The 22,892-nt window shown below is 54.9% G+C and overlaps 2 protein-coding genes across 8 annotated transcripts in view; one reads left to right on the top strand and one right to left on the bottom strand.

Annotated features, from left to right (window-relative positions):
- Positions 1–1,136: 1,136 nt before the first annotated feature.
- Positions 1,137–18,311, bottom strand: BRAT1 (BRCA1 associated ATM activator 1). Its single transcript, XM_055340992.1, is given in 15 exon segments — positions 1,137–1,921; positions 1,923–2,054; positions 2,378–2,553; positions 2,711–2,809; positions 2,917–3,019; positions 3,896–3,969; positions 4,174–4,360; positions 4,435–4,553; positions 5,210–5,301; positions 6,284–6,403; positions 6,690–7,062; positions 7,544–7,691; positions 10,084–10,238; positions 17,580–17,723; positions 17,816–18,311. Coding segments are annotated over 14 exon segments (2,475 nt in total). The 5' UTR covers positions 17,707–17,723; positions 17,816–18,311; the 3' UTR covers positions 1,137–1,351.
- Positions 18,312–22,141: 3,830 nt separating this feature from the next.
- IQCE (IQ motif containing E) overlaps positions 22,142–22,892 on the top strand; it is a 45,805-nt gene continuing 45,054 nt past the window's right edge. For 4 of the 7 annotated variants that reach the window (XM_055340606.1, XM_055340607.1, XM_055340605.1 and 1 more), the window contains exon 1: positions 22,155–22,270. In XM_055340606.1, the coding sequence (XP_055196581.1) occupies positions 22,235–22,270 (36 nt within the window). In that variant the 5' untranslated portion in view covers positions 22,155–22,234. Of the gene's footprint in view, positions 22,271–22,396; positions 22,608–22,892 lie in introns of all 7 variants that reach the window. The other 3 variants (XM_055340610.1, XM_055340608.1, XM_055340609.1) reach the window with 3 other exon arrangements.

Raw genomic sequence — 22,892 nt, 5'->3', positions numbered from 1 at the left:
TTTTTTCTATTCTTCCTGCTTTATATATATATATATATGTGTGTGTGTGTATATATATATACACATATATATATATTTTTTAAGATTTTATTTATTCATGAGAGACAGAGAGAGAGGCAGAGACACAGGCAGAGGGAGAAGCAGGCTCTATGCAGGGTGCCTGACGTGGGACTCGATCCCAGGTCTCCAGGATCACGCCCTGGGCTCAAGGAGCTAAACTGCTGAACCACCCGGGCTGCCCTATTCTTCCTGCTTTAGATGTAAGCTGCTCTTTTTCTAGTTATCAAAGGCAGAGCCTACTGACCTGTGATGTTCGCCATCTCCTTTTTTTTTTTTTTTTTTTTTTTTTTTTTTTGGAGTTTAAACAGCACATTTATTTCGTTTTAATTTCTGGGCTGTCAGACATCAGCTCTGAAGCCCTGATTCGGAACACATGTGTTCGCCATCTCCTAATCCCTGCATTCAATGCCTAAACTTCTCTCTGAGCACGGCTTCACCCCACAAACTTCGGTAAGTTGTACTTTTACTTTAATTTAGTTAAAAATGTTTCTTTCTCTGGAGATTTCTTCGTTGACGGTGCCAGCTGCAGAGAACTCCAGGACATTTGCCTGTGGGAGCCAAAGGGGAGAATGTCCATTTCACAGATGAGAAAACAGGCTCCAAGAGGGAGTGATGTGCCCAGTATCCCACAGTTGGGAGACAGCAGAGCTGGTCCCAGTGCAGCTGTGTGGCCCCCTGGGCACCGGCCCAGGTTCTGACCATCCTCCCTTGCCCCCGCCCCCACGTTACCACCAGCACCTCTCCCTTCCTGGTCAGTTGAGACGGCAGGTTCTGAATCACTACAAGCATATGGTGATCCTGCAGGTTCAGAGGCTGGAGACCTGGCCTTGGTCCGACCTGGGGTCATTATCACCAGGGATTAGAATCCAGGGCTGGACACTCTCCAGCCTGAGCTATTGTCTCTCTGATGCCTGGGCATTCCTGGGGCACAGTGGGGTGGAGACCCCCCTGACCCACAGCCATGAAGCACATGGCTGTCCGGCAGAGAAATCTTCCCCCAGATGCTGCTTTTCCAAAGCCCCACTGGGCCTGGGACCTACCCCTGGGCAGTATTAGAACACAGGCTAACTCAGGGACACCATCAAATGCCATTTATTTTGAGTAAAAAATAAGCCACTTCTTTAATAATACATCAAGATGGACTCTTCAACCTTGCTGGGCTCACCTGGTCCCGGTCTCCCTGAATAGTCCCTCGTGCAGCCAGGTCAACCAGAGATCTCAGGACAACAGTCCCAAGGAAGGGACGTGGCACAGGGGAGAGGGACACTGGGGACGCTGCCACTGGGCTGGCTCAGTAGCAGTCGGCCTCGTTCTCACCCAGGACGCCCACCGTGGCCAGCATGTCCTGCAGGAGTGACTGAGGGCTCTTCTCCATGTGGTCACTGCCCTCGGCTAACGCACCCCGAAGGCCTTCCAGGTCCACAGACCTCAGCACAGCCAGCACGACCTCGGGCTCCAGGTCCCCCAGGGGCTGGCCCTGATCACCTGCCTGCCACCTCTGCAAGGCAGCCTCCACGGAGGCCACATCTGGGCCGCTCCTGGACTCCTGCAGGCTACCAGAGGAAGAAGCAGTCTTGGCCCTCAGGAAGAGGAGGAGATCACAGGACTTCTGAGCCACAGGTCGGTCACAGTCAAACAAGGCACGGAAGGCAAACTCAAAGAGCCGCACTCGGCATAGTGGCTGCAGGGCCTGGGCCAGTGGGCCAGCTGGGGCCGCCACGGGTGGGGTCACAGCATAGGGACAGTGGGAGTGGAACTGGCCCAGTGTCTGCTCCAGGAATACCAGCGCCAGCTCCAGGCCCTGGGCCCGGACCTCCCAGTCCAGATCCTGGCTGGCGACCTGGAGCACCCTGGCCATAAAACTGTTCTGTGTCCCCCGCCACGTCAGCATGGTGGTCCCTCAGCCACTGGGTGAAGACCTGCATGACGGCTCTCCGCGGGAATCCCTCTGAATCTGTGGAGAGGATATGCAGAAGCTCCAAGAGCAGACTCTTCTGGAAGACAGAGCAAGAGGCGGTGGGAGGGGAGAGGGGAGACAGAGCCACCGCTGACAGGCGCGGGTTACAGCAGGGAAGATCCGCCCCCCCAAGAATCTTCTGTCACGCAGGTCTGGGGCTAAACCTGCTTCTCCCCTCATCCCTCCATTTGCTCATGTATCAAAAAGGAGTGCTTGGAAGTAGAGCCAGATTCAGATAATGTGTCCAATAGAACCCTGGCCCCAGACTGCCTGAGACCGAGTGGCCAACCCACTGGACCCTGTGCATCAAGACAGCTGCCAGGTGTGGGCTACCTGGCCTGGGGACCCATAGCCTCCTACCTGCTGGCCCCCTGGGTGCTCAGGGCTCACAGGGGTGACATGCAGCCCCTGGCTGGAGAGCTGCCCCATGACGGTCACTGCACTGGCACGGACGTAACTCTCAGGGTCTCGTAGGAGCTGCTCGGTAAGCTTGGGCACCTCCGAAGCGAGGAGTGCATGTCTGAAGCCAGCCTGCCCTGGGAGGGTCCAAGCGGCCACACTGGCTGTGACCAAGGCCCAAGTCCAAAGCCTCCTCCCTTGCTTCCCCAAGGGCAGCCTAGGTGGTCTGCTTCCCAAAGCCGACAAGAGACAACCAGTGTGGCAAGGTCGGGTCCCCCTATGCCCTGTACTCACCTCCCCAGTGTCTGGTCATCTGAGTCAGGAACTCGAGGCCGGAGTCCCTCACCTCCCAGCAGGGGCTGCACAGACGCTTCTGCAGCACAGGAAGCAGCTCTGGGGCAGGAGGGGCAGCTCAGAGTGGCCCAGGCCATGCCCATCCTGCCCCCAACTACCTCTACCCGGCGACTCCCTTGGGTTTACCTGGGAAGGGCCAAGATTACCTCTCAGGACCAGCAGAGCATGGGGTTCTAGATCATAGCAGCCGGGGGTCTTGGGTGAGCTCAGGAGCCACCTGAATGTGGCCTGGAAGGCTTTCTTCAGAACCTGGAGCAGGCAAAGCAGGGCTGCAGGGCCAGGAGTGGTGAGGGGCCGAGCTGGCCTGCCTGCCCCCATCTGCCCACGCTGCACTCCTGTGCCTGCCCTAGGACACAAGAGGGGACCCCGGGGTATGGTGAGAAGGAAGCACTGGCTTTCATTTCCACAAGGCAGAAGCACCAGGTAGGGGCAGAACTGACATCGCGGATCCCGATAGAAGGAGGCGGCTCCCATAAGGTCCCTGACTGCCGGAGAGACTCCCCAGACCCCCTTTCCAAGGCCCAGGAATCCACCATGCCTTCTGTCCCATCCTCTAACCGTCTGCTCAATGGCAGGGGGCAAACATGCCGCACCCACCAGAGCACAGCCACCACGGGGCCACAGGGAGACCACGTTTGCAGAAAACTCTGACGAAGAGTTTGGATCCCAAGTGCAGAGGCCATCTGGCTCCAGTTCCCCACTGCGCCAGAGCATGCTCTGTTCCCATGGTTCAGCTCCCCTGGTGCCCAATCCTCACCACTGCTAGGCCCTGGGTCAAACCCCGTGCCGCTGCCTGCCCCTCCAAACTCACTTTAAGAAGTGACTCTGGGGGCACCTGGGTGGCTCAGTCGGCTAAGCGTCCAACTCTTGGTTTCAGTTCAGGTCATGATCCCAGGGTTGTGAGAACCGAGCCCCAGTCGGGCTCTGCGCTCAGTGCACAGTATGCCTGAAACTCTGAAACTCTCTCCCCACTCCTCTTCCCCAACACTTTCTCTAAATGAATCTTAAAAAAAAAAAAAAAAAGGAGCAACTGTGGCCCACAGAGACCTGGTTCTGAGAGGCCTGCAGGGGTCCTCCCCAGACATCTCCCCATTCCCCCCGCCCCCCTGCACCCCATGCTTGTACCGTGGGGCTGGAGTCTGGGCTCCTGAGATATTCCAGAAGGACAGCAAACACCTCCGTCACCAGCTCTTGGGGGCCTGAGACAGACATGGAGAAAGAACCCACCCTTCCCTTCCAGGGGCCTCCCCAGCACAAAAGCGCGTCAATCCAAGGAAAGCAGGGGCAGAACAAGTCAGACAGCCGAACTCCACCCCTACCCCAGAGAGAACATGCAAAGGACATTGATCCCCGGTGCAGCTGAGCAGCAGGTGAGCAGGGCCTGCGGGGGCACTGTGGCTTACCTGTCCCCTGAGACAGCGTCCCCAGGAAATCCAGGGCCGCCCGCTGCACCCGCACGCAGCCCAGCAGGAGTGCGCAGAGGTGGCGCCCCACGTCAGAGGCAGGGCTTGCTGAGCCCCTGCATAACTGCAGCAGGGTCACCGCGGCCCCAAGCAGGGGCTCCTGAGGCCAGGGGCAGGGGCGCTGGGGCTGGGAGAGAGAGCAGGTCAGTGCAGGCCCCGATTCCGGCTGCCACTGCGGACATGGGCCAGGACTGCACTTACTAGCGGCTGCAGCAGCTCCAGGTGGGCCAGAGTCCGGCACAGGAGACCCACACAGGCCGCCTTGGAGGAGAGGAGCAGGTCCACTGTCAGAGAGTCACCTGTGGCACTGTCCAGCACATCTGCAGGCCAAGCCAGAGGCAGCTCCCAATCAGCGGGTGCCTCCACTTGGCCACTGTAGGCCTCGCTAAGGGCCATCGACCCCGCGGCTGCCACCACACACTGGAGACCAGGACCGGGTGTTCCCAGCAGGTGACATGCCCAGGATGACACAGGCTGGCCAGAGCTGGGCTCTGAACCATCGAGCCTAGCTCTGGCCACAGCCTGTTCCTGGGCCAGTCCCACTACTTGGGATACTCGTCCCTGTGCTCAACATGGGGGTACGAGGCACACCTGGGTCCCCTTTGCTAATCCTCGACACACCGACACACTTCATAGCTGAAGCAACGTGAGTCACAGCAGGGGAAGCCACCCCCCTCCCCACTACCACCCTGGTCACAGAAACCACCATGTGGTTCAGGTCCACATGAACACCCAGCTGCTCTGGGGCCACCCTGGACAGCACACGGGGGGGTGGGTGATGCTGCCTCGTGAATCCCAGCAGGGACACGAGACAAGCAGCAGTAACGCTTGTGACAACAACCTACACCCATCCACCTGCACTCGGCAGAGGCAGCGAGCTAGGTACCATGCTGGTCACTGCCCCAATATAAAGGACATGTCTGGGACCCCAGGGGCCTCCCATCCTATACCTGTCTACTCTCAGGAAGCAGCATACCTGAGGGTCCGGGGTCCTGACCTGTGGCTTTAAGGATGCAGGCCAGAGGCTGGAGAAGAATGACAAAGGCCTGGGCCCTCAGCACCTGTGGACTAAGCACAGAGGACACGGTGAGTGCCGCTTCCTGACCCTGACCTCTCCACCAAATCTGGAGCAAAGAGGCCAGTGCAGGGGATCTGGACACCCCCTTGAGAAACAGCTTCCTTGCAAGCACTGTGACCAGCACTCAGGCCACCAGTACACAGGCCAGCAATGTGGGACTCCATGGGAGCTGTTGGAAAGTACTTCCCCAGGCCCCAGGAAGAGCCCCTTGAAGGACAGGCCTGCTCCAATGGACAGTATCTACTCAGGGCCAGGGACAGGAGGCCCACCTCCAGGGAGTGTTCTTGGGCTCACGGTGGGGCGAGAGGCTAAGCCAGCACATCATTCTCTCCTGTAGGCCAGCTGCCCGGTCCTCCCCCTGCGGACCACTACCTCACCCTGAACATCTGGAGAGCCTGAAGCCCAGAAGCAGGCTTGCACCATACCCTAGTACCTCTGGGGAGTGGGTCCTGTGGTGACCTTCACCCCTAACCTGGGCCAACATGACCACCTCTCATCTGCCCAGAACCCTGGAAACACTTACTCATTCCTCCCATCTCTCTAGGCTCACGTACCCTTTCCTCTCCCTGCAGGAAGCTGTCCAGCCACTCCTGCCCACTGGGTCCCCCTCTACCTTCCCAGGGCCCCTAGTCCCTACCCCATTGACATGCATGCCATGCTGAGGCCGCTAAAGTGGGGAGCAGATCCTGGGTACGAACCTAACCCTGCTCAGAATGGAACAGCTCCAAGCCTCTGTTTTATCTCTGGGGAGCCTATACAGTTTTTCATTGAAAACATTCTGTCACTATAGCACGTAGAAGCCATAGCCTCCAGTAAGACCTTGGTAATAACCAAGTTATGGCCCAGCCATACCCCAATGGCCGCCTCCGACCCTTCTCTGGTGTCAGAAGTTCCCCAAAAGGTCCCTGACCACGAGGGCTATGCTTCAGACCCCTCTGCCTGTCCTCGCATAAAACAAACCCCAATCCTTACCAGTCCCGCAGTTTCAGGATCCCTAACGCCAGCGGCCCTGCTTGAGTAGGGCTCAGATGGTTCAGAGTCTGAGCCAGAGTCTCCCACAGGCCGCAGCTAGAAGAGCTCAGCCCAGGAGAACTGCAGAGAAGCCCAGAAAGATAGTTAGTTCTCTGTCCTGCCCACCAAAGCCCATGAAGCACCCAGCGGGACTGCCACAGCCCTGGCTTGGGGCATGCCCAGCTGAGACAGAGTCCTTCCTAGGTGGGTGGGCTTTCAGATCCCCTCTGGCATTCCCCTGCTCCAGGCAGTGCCCTGGTTGGGCCCATGAGATGTGCCTCAGGTGTAACAGCTACCCTAAGACTCCCCAAGGGAAATAGTGCCCCCAACTCCTGCCCACCCCCGGATGCACCCCAGAGGAACTGACCGGGCCACACTGAGGAGGAGGTCCACGAGCGAGTGTGCAGCTGGGACAGGGTCTTTCTCAAGTAGACTGCCTACTAGGGGACTCAGCCGTACCCACAGAACTTGTGTCCAAGAGTCATGGCAGTGCCCGAACGTGGTGGTCAGGACGTTTAGAGCCTGTGTGATCTGAGGGACGGCTGTGGAGTGCAGGGACTCTTCTATGTGACCCACGATCTTCTGGGCACACACTGGCCAATCACCAGCCTGCAGGCTGGGGTGTCCCTCGGCTAGGCCTTGCATGGACAAGCCCAGGATGTGCACCAGGAGCTGCCCAGCTGCCGAGGCCACAAACAGGCTGGAATCTCCCTGCAGGGAGAAGATGGTGTCAACGGCACCTGGGGAAGGGATAGGGGCAAGGAGAGAAGAAAATGGGCTTCAGCTGGAACAGAATCCAAGGTAGAGGGCAGAGATGCTAAAACCACCAGGCGGCTTTAACTGCCAGACTTGGGAGCCTCAGGGAAAGGGCCCGAATGCAGCAAGCCACAAGAGGCACCGCTAAGGCCCCAGCCTCCCCTCTGCTTAGAGGCAGGGGAACCAGCACGGAGGGCACCAAGGGGGGCAGCTTTAGACCCTTGGAAGGAAGCTTTTGATTCTAATTAGTTTCAAAGTCAACCCTAACTGCTGGGTCTGACCTGTAAGCCAAAGGACACTGCAGTGACCTCAAGGAGCCTCAGGCCCCCCAGTCACCCCGGGTGCCCCTCACAACAGCCCCATGACATCATAGCTGCTTTCCCAGATGAGCCCAGCAAGGTGCAGTGAGGTTGCATAGGTATGGCAAGGCCACGGGCTAAAGGCGGGGCAGGCAAGGGCACTCACCACAGTCAGCCAGGAAATGCAGGGCACTAGGATGCTGTGCCAGGGAGCGCAGGCCCTGGATCCAGCCACTGCGCACTGAGGGGGCAGTCCAGGCGGCTCCTCCCAGGGGCCCTGGCTCCCCAAAGAGCCTGGGCAGCAACTCCCCGTGCTGGGAAGTACAGAAGGAAGTGGTGACGTGGGCCCACTATGACGTTCCCATAGGCGGGCAGATCATAGACAATTTTTCTGTTGTTCGGGGCTGGTCAAGGCACTTTTCTAGGCACTTTCTCACTTGCTGCCAACACAGGGAGCCCACAGGCAGCTGTGCTTCCGGGAAGTGGCAGGTGGCCACCAGTGCCAGCCATGGCAGCCCAGGCACGGCCAAGTCTGCCTTCCAGGGTACAGCTTTGGGAGAACTGGGTTTTAAACAAAGGTTCATCAATCCTGTTGTTGGTTTACTTTAGAAATCCTCTCCCCAAAACAGTACCATGAGTTTCACCTCCAAAAGTCCACCTCTGACCAGGACGTCGGACTCACAGACCCCTGATAGACTCCAAAGCCTACTGAACTCCTGAGCTGGGCATGTGGGGTCCACCAAGGCACTCACTCTCCTCTGGGTATCCCCCACTCCAGATGCCCCAGCACACCTGTTGTGCCCGGCCCGCCTCACTCCCTGTACCTGTTCAAACCCTTTACAAACCAGCTGCGAGCCCACTGCCCCCACAAAGCTAACCCCTCCCCGCCCCCACCCCGCTGGCAGTGGCTAACTCCCCACTCAAGTTCCACCAGCTTAGGGATGCCCAGAGTACAATCATGCATTGTGCTACATTTGCTGCCATGTGTACAAGATTCTCCACCACTACTGGTTTCAACACAGTATGCTGCCTCTTACCAGGGCAGTCAGTGCTCGCTGGTGCAGCTATTCCCTCTGAGCCTATCTGCACAACAGGCACGGCAGTCAGAGCCCAGGCAGGCCATTACCAAGCCAGGCCACGGAGCATCCTGATTGGCTCTGGCCCAACCATCAAGGTACAAGGGCCTTCCAATCATCTCAGACTCCAGGATCAGGGACCGAGCCTGGGTCAGGGACCGAGAGACCTTGGAGACAGGCTCCACCCACTCAGGGATTAAGTCTAACTCTATAGCAGTCACGGGCCCCTGAGGGGGTGCCACTGCTAGCAGCTCACAGGGAAGGCCCCCTGTGGGGTCTGTTGTCATCAAAGAGGGCCCCCCCCCCCCGAAGTTACAGTTCCTCACCAGAAGGTGGGTAGAGAGGTTTCTGTCACCAAAGGAAGGTACAGCCCTTCACCAGTAGGTGGGTACAGAGCTCAGCCCCCTGCCTGGAGCTGTCCACTGCAGAGCAGCTGGCTGGTGAGGAGCCCGTGGGGCTGTAAGACTACCCGGGAGTGTGTGCAGGGGCAGCTAAGGAGGGAACAGGAGGCCAGCCTGGCACTGCGGCCCTCGACCCTCGTGTAGCCAGCAGCAGACTCTCTATGGTCTAGTGTGAACACTGCCACTTCCGTGAGGCTCCTAGAGTAAGCCTCCCCTGTTTCCTCATCTGGGAAATAAAGGCCATTGGTCTGCTGACTGGCCAGGGCTGCCAGGATAAAACAAAAGTGATTCTGCAAACCCTGAAGAGCTCCATAAGCCGCAAGGTACCACGGGTACGTGTGCGTTATCCTATGTACCATGAGGACAGCAAGCACAAAGTTATGCCCCAAAACACTTTGGCATAGTAAGGTGCCAGAGAACATCCTGGAAAGTCAGTCCACAGCAAGCTGTGCTGAGCCATGCCTCTGGAGGATCTGCTTTGCCAGACTGAGGAGCATCCATGAACAGCATCCCAAGGCTACTGAAAGAACACATCCCTCCCCACTACTGTCCTCTCTTCAGGTGACTGTATCATAGCATGGCCTTCCTGGGGCCCTGTGCACACCAGGTCAGAGAAAGTTAATGTGCTTTCCCCAAGAGCTGGTGAGGCTCTGAGAGGTGCCAAGAGAAGCCAATAAAGGGCTAGACAGGCTCCTTCAGGCATCGCCTAACCAACCCAGCTGTGCCCACGTAGGAGCATGCAAAGTTGTGAGGTGCAGTGCTCTGGGGAGCTCCCCAAACTCCATGTCTATCACTAAGTAGAAATTTTTATGAGTCATTCATTCATTCAGCCAACAGGACCAAGTGGGAGACCGACAGTCTTGGTTAGCCCTTTGTGACAGTTCCACATGATGTGTACAACTCTCCTGTCTGTCACAGGAGGAAACTAAGGCTCAGAGGGCTCGTGAACTTGGGCAAGTCCACACAGCAGGCCAAGTGTCAGAACTGAGCCAACCCCTGCTCTGTCTGATTCCAAAAACCTGACCCTTTCACCTCAACATCATTCTTGGCCAGTTTTTCAAAGAAGGTTCACATTCAGGAATAAAAACCCCATGATATAAGACAAAACATGGGTCAGCACATTTCAGAGGCCTAGGGATCATTACGGCCACCACTGCTTGGTGTACCTGCAGCAAAAGCAAGCTGTGCACTTCCCTGTGGGTCCCTCAGCTGGGAAGACCCCGGCTCACCTGAAGATACTGGAAGCAATCTTCCTGGGCTGCAAATACCCCTGCGAGGCGGAGCGAGAAGGAGAGGACTCTGGAACTCAGGTCCTGGGGTTTCAGCACATGACACAGCAGCTCCACCAGACAGGGGTTCTCCTGTAATAACAGGAGACTGGACCCTGGGGGCAGGCCCAGCCAGGGCGAGTGTCACTGGGGCACAGTGATGCAGCTTTCTCTAAAGGACTGTTCGTTCATTTTCCTTCTTTCTTTCTTTCTTTCTTTCTTTCTTTCTTTCTTTCTTTCTTTCTTTCTTTTCTCTCTTCTTTCTTTCTTTCTTTCTTTCTTTCTTTCTTTCTTTCTTTCTTTCTTTCTTTCTTTCTTTCTATTTATTTATTTATTTATTTAGAGAAAGACCGTGCAGGCACACATGTGCACAAGTAGGGGGAGGAATAGCGGGAGAGGGAGACAGAGAATGTGAAGCAGACTCCCCTTTGGCACGGAGTCTGACTGCTCCATCCCACGACCCTGAGATCATGACCTGAACCAAAATCAAGAGTTGGACACTTAACTGACTGAGCCAGCCAGGCACCCCGTAAAGGACCATTCTTCTGGCAACTCCCAGACCTTCTTCTCCCCCGATATTAGGTTTAGCAATCCCACCAAGAGAAAACATTTGCAACAACTGCAACAAGGGAGTCATGACTTGAACTTGATGGGAGGGCAGGAAGTAGAAAGCCATCACCTCCACATCAGGTAAGGGACCAGGACAGGAAATAGAAGTGTCTAGCAAACCAAAACAGGCATTCCTGTTGCTGCTGGTTACAAAAAAAGGAAATGCAAATTAAAGCAGAAGACCACTTTTACCTCCCAAGTGGGTGCTTTTCTTTCATACTCAGAGTGCTGTCCGCAAGGAAGTACAATGGAACAGCCATCCTCACCCAGATGCGGCACCAGAGTTGTCTATACTCCTCGATGCTCCTATTCAAAGGTACTCAGGTTGGTTAAGGGGACTGTGTGGCACAGGCTGAGACAGTTTCCTGTTAAGAGGCCCTTGCTGGGGATCCCTGGGTGGCGCAGCGGTTTGGTGCCTGCCTTTGGCCCAGGGCGCGATCCTGGAGACCCGGGATCGAATCCCACATCAGGCTCCCGGTGCATGGAGCCTGCTTCTCCCTCTGCCTGTGTCTCTGCCTCTCTCTCTCTCTCTCTCTGTGACTATCATAAATAAATAAAAATTAAAAAAAAAGAGGCCCTTGCTGACACAACCATCAACAAATGTGGTTCAGGGAGAATGAAAGAGAACAGCATAAGGAAGAGAGAATCATGAATCCAAGAAGCCAATAAACACATGGTTGAATTTAAAAACGCACCAATTTTAAATACTAAGTAACTTTTTGATGGGTCTTAAGACAAGATAGACTCAAAATGCCAGACAGTAACAGTTAGACTGTGCTGGAGTTAAAGGGCCCTGAGATCCTTGTGTCAGTGGAATGGAGGATAGAGATTCTAGTTAACTTCTGACTTTTTTTTAACTTTTGACTTTTTAAATCCAGTTTGTATGTGAGAGTCACCACTAAAGAACCTAAGTGGAATGCATAATTTCAAAACCAGAAAATGAAAAACTTTAAAAACAAAGCTTTATCCATCCAATGCAAGGCAGAAAGGAGGGGAAAGAAACAAAGACAAGGCATGGGAAGTTCTAAAAAATCCAAAAGAGGGCAGCCTGGGTGGCTTAGCAGTTTAGCGCTGCCTTTGACCCAGGGTGTGATCCTGGAGACCCGGGATTGAGTTCCACATCAGGCTCCTTGCATGGAGCCTGCTTCTCCCTCTGCCTGTGTCTCTGCCTCTGTCTCTCTGTGTCTCTCATGAATAAATAAATAAAATAATTTAAAAAAAATCCCAAAGAACATAGGTTCAAATAGAATAAACAGTAGGCTCAACAAATGAAGAAGATCATCTGTTAGGGTGCTGCTCATATTAAATTGAGACTAAGCCAGCTGCATAATGTTATAGACCAGAGGAAGCAGGACAGTACAGAAGGGCTAGGAGTACAGCAGCGAGGGTGCAGCATGCAGGTTCCTGCCTTAGAAGGGCAGTTGCATCAAGAAGAACATCTGACAATGTGACTTGAAAGCAAAAAGCACCTTCAGTGCTTCAAGAAGAAAGTCATCGTTCAAACGTAGAACAGTCTAAGCCTGCAGGTACCTAAGCTAGCTTCAAGATCTGTAAAGGAGGGGGAGGGGCAAGATGGCGGAAGAGCAGGGTCCCCAAATCACCTGTCCCCACCAAATTACCTAGATAACCTTCAAACCATCCTGAAAATTTACGAATTCGGCCTGAGATGTAAAGAGAGACCAGCTGGAATGCTACAGTGAGAGGAGTTCACGCTTCTATCAAGGTAGGAAGACGGGGAAAAAGAAATAAAGAAACAAAAGGCCTTCAAGGGGGAGGGGCCCTGCGAGGAGCCGGGCTGAGGCCGGGGCGAGTGTCCCCAGGACAGGAGAGCCCCGTCCCGGAGGAGCAGGAGCTGCACCAACCTTCCCGGACGGGCGGAAAGGGGCTCGCAGGGAGTTGGAGCAGGACCTAGGAGGGCGGGGATGCCCTCGGGCTCCCGGGGACACTAACAGACACCTGCGAGCGCAGGGGAGTGCTCCGAGCTCCCTAAGGGCTGCAGCGCGCACGGAGGGACCGACAGGGACCGGAGCAGCTCGGAGGGGCTCGGGAGCGGCTCCAGGGAGGGAGCTGCGGGGCGGGAGCGCGAATCCACCAGCGCAGGCCCCGGAGCACAGGGCGCCGGGACACAGCCCAGGATCCGGCCTCCCCCGGGACAGGCAGAGGCCGGGAGGGCCCAGGACAGCAAGGACGCTCCTGCCCCGAGCTGAGCAGATCAGTGGCCCCGCCCCGGAGCCTCCAGGCCCTGCGGACGGAGAGCCGAGAGCCCCGAGCCCGCCCCGTAGTTCCTGCGGAGGCTGAATCCAGGCTTCCAGAGTTGCCATAGCAACTGCGACTGTTCCTCCTGGGGCCCCACGGGGTAAACAACCCCCGCTGAGCCCTGCAGCAGGCAGGGGCAGAGCAGCTCCCCCAAGTGCTAACACCTGAAAATCAGCGCAACAGGCCCCTCCCCCAGAAGACCAGCTAGAGGGACCAGTGATACTCCCCCGTGTTCCAATACAACTTGTTTTTGGCCACTCTGCACTGAGCAAAATGACTAGAAGGAAAACCTCACCTCAAAAGAAAGAATCAGAAACAGCCCTCTCTCCCACAGAGTTACAAAATCTGGATTACACTTCAATGTCAGAAAGCCAATTCAGAAGCACTATTCTACAGCTACTGGTGGCTCTAGAAAAAAGCATTAAAGACTCACGAGACTTCATGACTGCAGAATTTAGATCCAATCAGGCAGAAATTAAAAATCAATTGAATGAGATGCAATCCAAACTAGAAGTCCTAACGACGAGGGTTAACGAGGTGGAAGAACGAGTGAGTGACATAGAAGACAAGTTAATGGCAAAGAGGGAAACTGAGGAAAAAAGAGACAATCAATTAAGGGACCATGAAGACAGATTAAGGCAAATAAATGACAGTCTAAGGAAGAAAAACCTACGTTTAATTGGGGTTCCCGAGGGCGCCGAAAGGGCCAGAGGGCCAGAATATGTATTTGAACAAATCCTAGCTGAAAACTTTCCCAATCTGGGAAGGGAAACAGGCATTCAGATCCAGGAAATAGAGAGATCCCCCCTAAAATCAATAAAAACCGTTCAACACCTCGACATCTAATAGTGAAGCTTGCAAATTCCAAAGATAAAGAGAAGATCCTTAAAGCAGCAAGAGACAAGAAGTCCCTGACTTTCATGGGGAGGAATATTAGGGTAACAGCAGACCTCTCCACAGAGACGTGGCAGGCCAGAAAGGGCTGGCAGGATATATTCAGGGTCCTAAATGAGAAGAACATGCAACCAAGAATACTTTATCCAGCAAGTCTCTCATTCAAAATGGAAGGAGAGATAAAGAGCTTCCAAGACAGGCAGGAACTGAAAGAATATGTGACCTCCAAACCAGCTCTGCAAGAAATTTTAAGGGGGACTCTTAAAACTCCCCTTTAAGAAGAAGTTCAAGTAACTCTGAACGTGAATGGGCTTAATGACCCCATCAAAAGGCGCAGAGTTTCAGACTGGATAAAAAAACAGGACCCATCTATTTGCTGTCTACAAGAGACCCATTTTAGACAGAAGGACACCTACAACCTGAAAATAAAAGGTTGGAGAATCATTTACCATTCAAATGGTTCTCAAAATATACCCTAAAAACTACAGAACACTTCTGAAAGAAATTGAGGAAGACACAAAGAGATGGAAAAATATTCCATGCTCATGGATTGGCAGAATTAATATTGTGAAAATGTCAATGTTACCCAGGGCAATTTACACGTATAATGCAATTCCTATCAAAATACCATGGACTTTCTTCAGAGAGTTAGAACAAATTATTTTAAGATTTGTGTGGAATCAGAAAAGACCCCAAACAGCCAGGGGAATTTTAAAAAAAGAAAACCATATCTGGGGGCATCACAATGCCAGATTTCAGGTTGTACTACAAAGCTGTGTTCATCAAGACAGTGTGGTACTGGCACAAAAACAGACATATAGATCAATGGAACAGAACAGAGAACCCAGAAGTGGACCCTGAACTTTATGCTCAACTAATATACGATAAAGGAGGAAAGACGATCCACTAGAAGAAAGACAGTCTCTTCAATAAATGGTGCTGGGAAAATTGGACATCCACATGCAGAAGAATGAAACTGGACCACTCTCTTGCACCATACACAAAGATAAACTCAAAATAGATGAAAGATCTAAATGTGAGACAAGATTCCATCAAAATCCCAGAGAAGAACTCAGGCAACACCCTTTTTGAACTTGGCCACAGTAACCGGAGAAGGACAAACAGTGTATGTTCTCATTCATTTGGGGAATATGAATAATAGCGAAAGGGAATATAAGGGAAGGGAGAAGAAATGTCTGAGAAATATCAGAAAGGGAGACAGAACATAAAGACTTCTAACTCTGGGAAACGAACTAGGGGTGGTGGAGGGGGAGGAGGGTGGGGGGTGGGGGTGAATGGGTGACGGGCACTGAGGGGTACACTTGACGGGATGAGCACTGGGTGTTATTCTGTATGTTGGTAAATTGAACACCAATAAAAATTAATTTATAAAAAAAAAAAGATCTGTAAAGGAAAAATCCAAGCAGAGTTTCAGAGAAAAACTGTTGAATCCACAATCTCAGGGTAGGGTCTTCCCATCTCAGAAACAATCAAGCAAACCAATTAGCAAGAACACAGTGAGCTTGAACCAGGGCGATCTGAACTAAGGAGCGCGTGTGAAGACCATTCTCATTGTGCAGAATGCTGAGGCCATGGGGCACAGGCCCGCGTCCTTTAAGGGACGGACAGTGCTGCAAAATTACACTGTGGCAATGGCTGTACCAAGCCCCCTGTGTGTGAATTTTCTGAAAACCAATCAACTGTATACTTTGGGTCAATTCCATGGTATGTAAATTATATCTCAAAGAAACCTGTCTAAAAGTAATTTTTAGGGCAGCCCTGGTGGCGCAGCAGTTTGGTGCTGCCTGCAGCCTGGGGTGTGATCCTGGAGCCCTGGGATCGAGTTCCATGTCGGGCTCCCTGCATGGAGCCTGCTTCTCCCTCTGCCTGTGTCTCTGTGTCTCTCATGAGTAAATAAATAAAATCTTTAAAAAAATAATAATAAAAAAATAAAAGTAATTTTTAATTTTGACTACAAACTAGGCCACCACTGAAGACTCTACAAATACCAGAAATGCAGCAGGTAGCGAAATCTATAGAATGTCTGAGAAAATAGGGTACTCTACCATGGTAAGAGCCTCGACGGATACAAAGAAATCAAAATACAGGTATTTTAAAGTCTAATAAGTTAGAAATCAATAATAAGACTGAAGAAAACCCCACGTTGTAAATCTAAAAGAAACCCTTTTAAATCGTTTGTGTGTAAAGAAAAAAATCACAATGAAGAGTATGAAATACTTGGAAACAAACTACAGCAAAAGTACAGAGCAGTAAAACCTGTGGGGTGCAGCTTCCAGGGAAGTGTGCAGCCTTACATGCATGTATTAGAAAAGACCTAGATGTTCAATTCAAAGGAGGGTAAAAAAGCAGGTAGACCAAATGAACAAATAGCAGGAATTAATGATGGGTGCTATCCTAAGATCACTGGTAGTCAAGAGATCAAACGCCAGTAGGGCACTATTTACACTGGGGAACATCAGAAACACAAACACCTAGTAACAGTGGTGTGATTGTGTAAGTTATGGTCCATTCATACAGTGGACACCAGATAGTCAATAAAATCAACATGTTCTACAGAGAAAACACTCACTGTAGTGCTAACAGAGAAAAAGCAAGGGGCGCTGGGTGGCTCAGCTGGTAAAGTGTCTGCCTTTGGCTCAGGTCATGATGAGTCCCCCATCAGGCTCCCGGCTCAGCGAGGGGAGCTGGTTTCTCCCTCTGCCCCCACCCTACTTGCGCATGCGCTCATGCTCTCTCTCAAAAAAAAAAAAGAATAAAATATTTAAAAAAGAGAGAGGAAAAAAGCAAGACACCATATCGTATTTATGGCGTGACTTTGCTTTTATAAGAAAATGCAGCTTTGGGGCACCTGGGTGGCTCAGCTAGTTAAGTGACACTTGATTTCAGCTCAGGTCCCAATGTCGGGGTTGTAGAATCCAGACACTTGTGGGGCTCCATGCTCAGCACAGAGTCTGCTTGAGATTCTCTCTCTCCCTCTGCTCCCTCTCTCGATAAATAAACAAAATCTTCTTAAAAAAAAAAAAAAAAGACAGGGCAGACTGGGTGGCTCAGTGATTTAGCACTGCCTTCAGCCCAGGGCCTGATCCTGGAGACCCGGGATCGAGTCCCACGTCGGGCTCCCTGCATGGAGCCTGCTTCTCCCTCTGCCTGTGTCTCTGCCTCTCTCTGTCTCTCTCTGTGTGTATCTCTCATGAATAAATAAATAAAATCTTAAAAAATAAAGAAAGAAAAAAAGACAAATGCAGCTTTATGACACATTAAGAAAACGGGCTGGAAGGAAATTTAAAAGATGGTAGTTTAATTTTCCTCTTTACTCTTTTGTGTTGTTCAAGGTTTATCTAAAGGATACACATTAGTTTCATAACAAAAAATGATTTCCTAAAGCAGACACACAAATGCAACAGTAACAACAAGGTAAGCTCCTCGTTGCCCTCACAGCCATCTAGAGTGAACTGGAGGAGGAGGCCTGGACCAGGGCAGGAAGCAGCTGAGAGTACCAAGATCAAGCTCTCCTGCTCATTCCCTCAGACTTCAACTGATGCTGTCCCCAACTCGCCAGGCGGCCTCTCTAGGATGCAAGGAAGGGAACCAGAGGGTCCCTCCTTCCCCTGTCCAGGAGAGTCCCATGCACCCTCTGGCCTTCCCGAGAACAGTCGACAGCAGCATCCTCCCCTTACCAGCTTTGGTTATCGTTTTGAACCAATCCAGCAGCTTCTCCAAACAGGTGTCATCTGCCACGGGCTGCCTGGGGTCTGCCAGAACTGCACAGAGAGCCGGGAGGAGCTGGGAGCACTCTGGGTCCATGGTGATGCTGGAGATTCCTGCAAAGAAAACGTCCGGGCCAGGTCCCACCCACCCTGGCCCCAGGCAGCCACTCCCCCAGCCTGGGTCCCCCCGGGGCTGGACGCTAGACCTCGGCCTGGGTGGTCCTGGCAGGTGGTGAGGAGCAAGCAGGGCCCTGAGCTCGGGGCCTGAGGAGCTCCGGGCCTGCCGGCCTTGGACCCTGGTGGGAGGGGGGCGTGGGCCGGCGCCGGCCACGCTCAGGGGCAGAGCTTCTCCGCCAGGGTCGCGCGTCTGCCCCGAAGGCGCTCGGTCCACCGTCGCCCCGCCCCCCGGGCCGGGGCGTGCACCTGCCAGTCCTGCCGCGGCGGGGACCGGGAGCCCGGTGGCAGGCGCTCAGGCCGCGCGCGGTCGGGAGGCTGGGGTGGGCAAGGACTCCGTCGCTCCGTCCGGGGGAGTGTCTGTCTGTCTGTCCGACTGCGGGGAAGCTGGGTCCCTAAGGAGGGAGCCCTCCTTGCGGGAGCCGCCGCCGCCCCGGCCGGCCGAGAGGCCCACAGAAGGCACGAGGCGGAGATGTCCGTCGGGCCGGCCCCCGGCTGCCCGCGGAGCCCGGGCCCCCCCGCCGGCCTGCACCGAGCCCCCCCCCCGCGGCCGCGACCCCTCCCGGGCTCGCCGCTCACCTGCTCCGCGGGCCCCCGGCGCCGCAGGCCCCGCCCCGGACCGCACCACTGGCCGGGCCTGGCGGGGGCGCGCAGACGGACGGCGGCCGCCGGAAACCCCGAAAGTCCCCGGAGGCCACTCTGTGAGCCCCTTAGGCCTACACGTGAAGAACCAGCTCTAGCTGGGAGGAGCTGAGGCAGACGGGGGCCAACCGGTGGGCCCGACCCGTCACTCTCGCGGTGGCGCCGAGTGGTTCTGCCCAACATCCGGCGGGCCCTGCGCCCAGAAGGCGGGCCTTCCGGTGGAAGGGGCGGGCGCAAAGCCGGAAGGGGCGTGGCCTCCCACGCCGAGGACCGAGGGTCTGGGCCGGCCGGTGGGTGGGATGCACTTTTGGGTTTCCTAATTTTTGGGGTTAAATCCCTAGGTCTTTAGGCTCAAAACTGGGTCCTCAGGGCCCATCAGGGGTGTGCCAGAGGGTCTCTAAGCCTGGGTCCTTAGGGCCCATCAGGGGTGTGCCAGAGGGTCTCTAAGCCTGGGTCCTCAGGGCCCATCAGGGGTGTGCCAGAGGGTCTCTAAGCCTGGATCCTTAGGGCCCATCAGGGGTGTGCCAGAGGGTCTCTAAGCCTGGGTCCTCAGGGCCCATCAGGGGTGTGCCAGAGGGTCTCTAAGCCTGGGTCCTCAGGGCCCATCAGGGGTGTGCCAGAGGGTCTCTAAGCCTGGATCCTTAGGGCCCATCAGGGGTGTGCCAGAGGGTCTCTAAGCCTGGGTCCTCAGGGCCCATCAGGGGTGTGCCAGAGGGTCTCTAAGCCTGGGTCCTCAGGGCCCATCAGGGGTGTGCCAGAGGGTCTCTAAGCCTGGGTCCTCAGGGCCCATCAGGGGTGTGCCAGAGGGTCTCTAAGCCAGTGGATAAAAACATCTCATCTTGGGGCGCTGGGGTGGCTCAGTGGTTAAACCTCTGCCTCTTGATCTCAGCTCAGGTCGTGATCTCAGGGTCCTGAGTTCAGGCCTCATGTTGGGATCCGCGCTGGGCAGGAAGCTTACTTAAAATAAAAAAATAAATAAAATATTAAAGAAACGCCTCATCTTCCTGGAGCGTCAGTGTTACAGCAGGATATTGGGGGATACACCAGGTACATATTAGGATATAGAAAGCAGAACCAGTACGAACATAAAAAGGAACTCTAAAAACATTGACTTTGATGGGTGATCACTCTGGACACCCTGCCCCTTAGAGCTGCTTGGGTGAAAAGGCTTGACCTGTGCAGCTCTCTTCCCTAATTGTGATCCTTCGTTGTAAACACGGGGACAGGAATATTTGCGTGGTCCAGCAGTTGTGGGGATAGCATCTTAGGGCAGCACTGTGTTAAGTGCTTCATTTAATAGAAGTTCGCGTGATTCTGCACTAACTCTGGCGGGGAGGGGTTAGTGCAGACCATCCCCTCACCAGGGAACTCAAGTGCACAGAGGCTAGCTCCTAAGCTTACAGGGCTAGTGGGTTGTCCTGGCTGGGGTCCGAACCGAGGCAGAATGGCTCCAGAATTGGATACTAGATTATGCAGGTCCACCATTTCTCACCTGAAACTTTTTTTTATATTTTTTTTCTTTATTTATGATAGTCACAGAGAGAGAGAGAGAGAGGCAGAGGGAGAAGCAGGCTCCATGCACGGGGAGCCCGACGTGGGATTCGATCCCGGGTTACCAGGATCGCGCCCTGGGCCAAAGGCAGGCGCCAAACCGCTGCGCCACCCAGGGATCCCCTCACCTGAAACTTTTTTAAAAAAAGATTTTATTTATTTATTCATTAGAGACACAGAGAGATGCAGAGACACAGGCAGAGGGAGAAGCAGGCTCCCTGCAAGGAGCCCGATGCGGGACTCCATCCTGGATCCTGGGATCAAAGGCTGAGCCGAAGGCAGACGCTCAACCTCTGAGCCATCCAGGCGTTCCTCACCCGAAACTTTTGAGGACACGTGGTTCAGAAATGTGTGAGCAGTTACGTGGTACACATACACCGTAATGTGAGGTCACATTCTTGCCAGGCTATGATGGGCACACCATAATCAAATGCATTAAAAGTTCTGTGGTGAAAAACATTAATATACAAGCGGAATGTGTGGACGCTGTAAATAGCTTCAGCTCAGACTTCTGTTGACAAATGAGGTCAGGACAGCTTTTGCCAATACGTTTTGAAAGGCTTTTAGATGTTTTTAGGATTCAGAACAGCAGAGGGGATTCCTGGGTGGCTCAGCGGTTTGGCGCCTGCCTTTGGCCCAGGGCATGATCTTGGAGTTCTTCCTGCATGGAGCCTGCTTCTGTCTCTGTCTCTCTCTCTCTATGTGTCTCTCATTAATAAATAAATAAAATCTTAAAAAAAGGAAGAAAAAGTCATTAAAAAAAAAAAGAACAGCAGAGGAAAAAGTTGTGGACATGGAGCGCCTGGGTGGCTCAGACAGTGAAGCGTCTGCCTTCATGTTGTGATCTCTGGGTTGTGATGGAGCCCCACATCTCAGCTCCCTGCTCAGTGGGGAGTCTGCTTTCCCTCTCCCTCTGCCCCTCCCCTGCTTGTGCTTGCTCTCTCAATAATATTTTTTTTTAAATCTAAAAAAAAAGGGGGGGGGGCTCTGGACTGTCCTGACAACTAAATGAGACAAAGTAAGAGAAACAACACAAGCAGAAGAGCAAGGGGACTGCAGGAGCAAAAGGCACACGGGCATAGGTCGTTTAGGTGGTACAAGCTCTTGTCCACCTCGTGGGCAGTATCCCCAGGAAATAAATGGCAGTTGTTAAAATGAGCAGCTCAGTTTCTCCTACGGGTGGGGAGACAGCCTGTGTGCGAGAACTAGGGCAGTAATAACCTGCCAGGCGTTTCTGCTGCGCCGCACTGCAGCGGTGTGAGGAGTCAGTCATCCACCCCATCAAAGGACACGTGTCGCATCGCACTCATTCTGGGGCGGACCACCAACTGTACTAAGCACCTTACAGCTATTGCCTCACTTGATCCTCATGGCAACACTTTCCCCCACTAGATATTTGAGGAAACAGCGCCACAGGGAAGGCACATGACTCCCCGGACTCCAAATATATATTAATGGAGCACCTGCCTGGGCCAGACCCCGTTCCCAGGGATGAGGGGACGGCTGTGAATTAAACAAAGCCCCTGCCCCAAGAGCTTGCATTCCAGACACGCAACGCGTTAGCAGATAATGTCAGTGGCTGGAAAAAGAAAGCAGGGTGAGGGGACAGAGCAAGTGCCCTTGCACACCTGTGCCAAGGTGCAAGGGCAAATCATATTTGCTATTCATGATTTAAACAAACTCTGCAGCCCGATGCTCCTAACGATCTTCATGATGCACACCGAGTGCGTGCAGACCCGTCACTTTTTATTGCCCTGGGGCTGCATCAGAACCCCAGAGCCCGGCATAGAAAAGGAGGAGGGCTCTCGGAATGCCAGGTGTCCGGAGCGAGCAGCCTGGGACCCTGCACACGCCCCTTATCCCTCTCAGCGTCAACCGAGCACGCACTTGCATCCCGTTGGGGCGACTGCCGCCCAGGCTTGTCGCACCGCCTCCGCGAGAGAAGGCGGGGGGCGCCCTCTGGGAACCGTCGCGCTCCACCCCGCGGCTCCGGCCCGGCTGCGCTCGCCGCCCCGCACCTCCCAGCGCGCGGCGCGTCGGCCCGCGGCTTTCTCTGCGCACGCGCACGGTCGGCCCGGCTCGCCGGCGCCGGCCACATCCGGGGCCCCGCCGGCGGCGCGGTTACCATGGCAGCGGGGGCGCGGCCGGCGCGCGGGCTGGCAGGCCCGGAGGCTGCGGGCGGCCGGGGGGCCCGCGGAGCCGCGCAGCGGGACAGCCGCGCCCGCAGCGCCCCGGGCCGGCCGGGCAGCGCCGCCGCCATGTCGCAGGGCACCGCGGAGCCGGCCTCAGAGACGGTAAGCGCGGGCGGGCCTCCCCGTTCCCTCCGGCTCCCGGGCTCGCGGGGCCGGGCGCGGGCCGGAGGAAGGGGCGCACGGCAGGCGGCCGCCGGCTCACAGCCGCCCTTATTGTTACCGCACAAGAGCGGCCCTCGGGTCCCCGCCCGCGGCCGGCCGGCCGGGCGTCCCGCCCCGCACCCAGCCTCCAGCCGCCCCTCGACCCCGCCCGCCCTTGCACAGGCCGCCGCTTCCAGGAAGCCCTCCCGGACGCCGCGTCCTCGCCGCTCGGCGCCTGCGAGGCCCCGGCCTGTGCCGAGCCTGCGACCGCGGCCCGCGGGGCTACGGAGCTCACTGCGTAAGTGCCCGCCCCTCCCCGTGCCTCGGGGCGGCGGGGTGGGGGGCGCAGCGGCCGGGGCGCCCAGCCCGAGCCCTCCAGATGTGCGAGGCGTGGAGGTGGGGGGAAGGAAGCCCCAGCGCCCCCCCCCCCGCCCCGCGCCTCCGGCCCAGCGCCGAGCGGAGGCTTCCCGGAGAAGGTGCCCCCAAGTTCCCTCCCTAGGGTGAGGGCAGGCGTGCTGACAGCTCGCGCCTTTGCCAAGTGTTTGGGGGGCGCCTGCCCTCCGCTGGAGGTGTCACGATGGGT

Source organism: Nyctereutes procyonoides, unplaced genomic scaffold (assembly GCF_905146905.1).
Source record: "Nyctereutes procyonoides isolate TBG_1078 unplaced genomic scaffold, NYPRO_anot_genome, whole genome shotgun sequence".
In the NCBI taxonomy this organism is placed as follows: Eukaryota; Metazoa; Chordata; class Mammalia; order Carnivora; family Canidae; genus Nyctereutes; species Nyctereutes procyonoides.
Note: the sequence above shows the minus strand (reverse complement) of the source record. Positions and strands in the feature narration are given on the sequence as shown.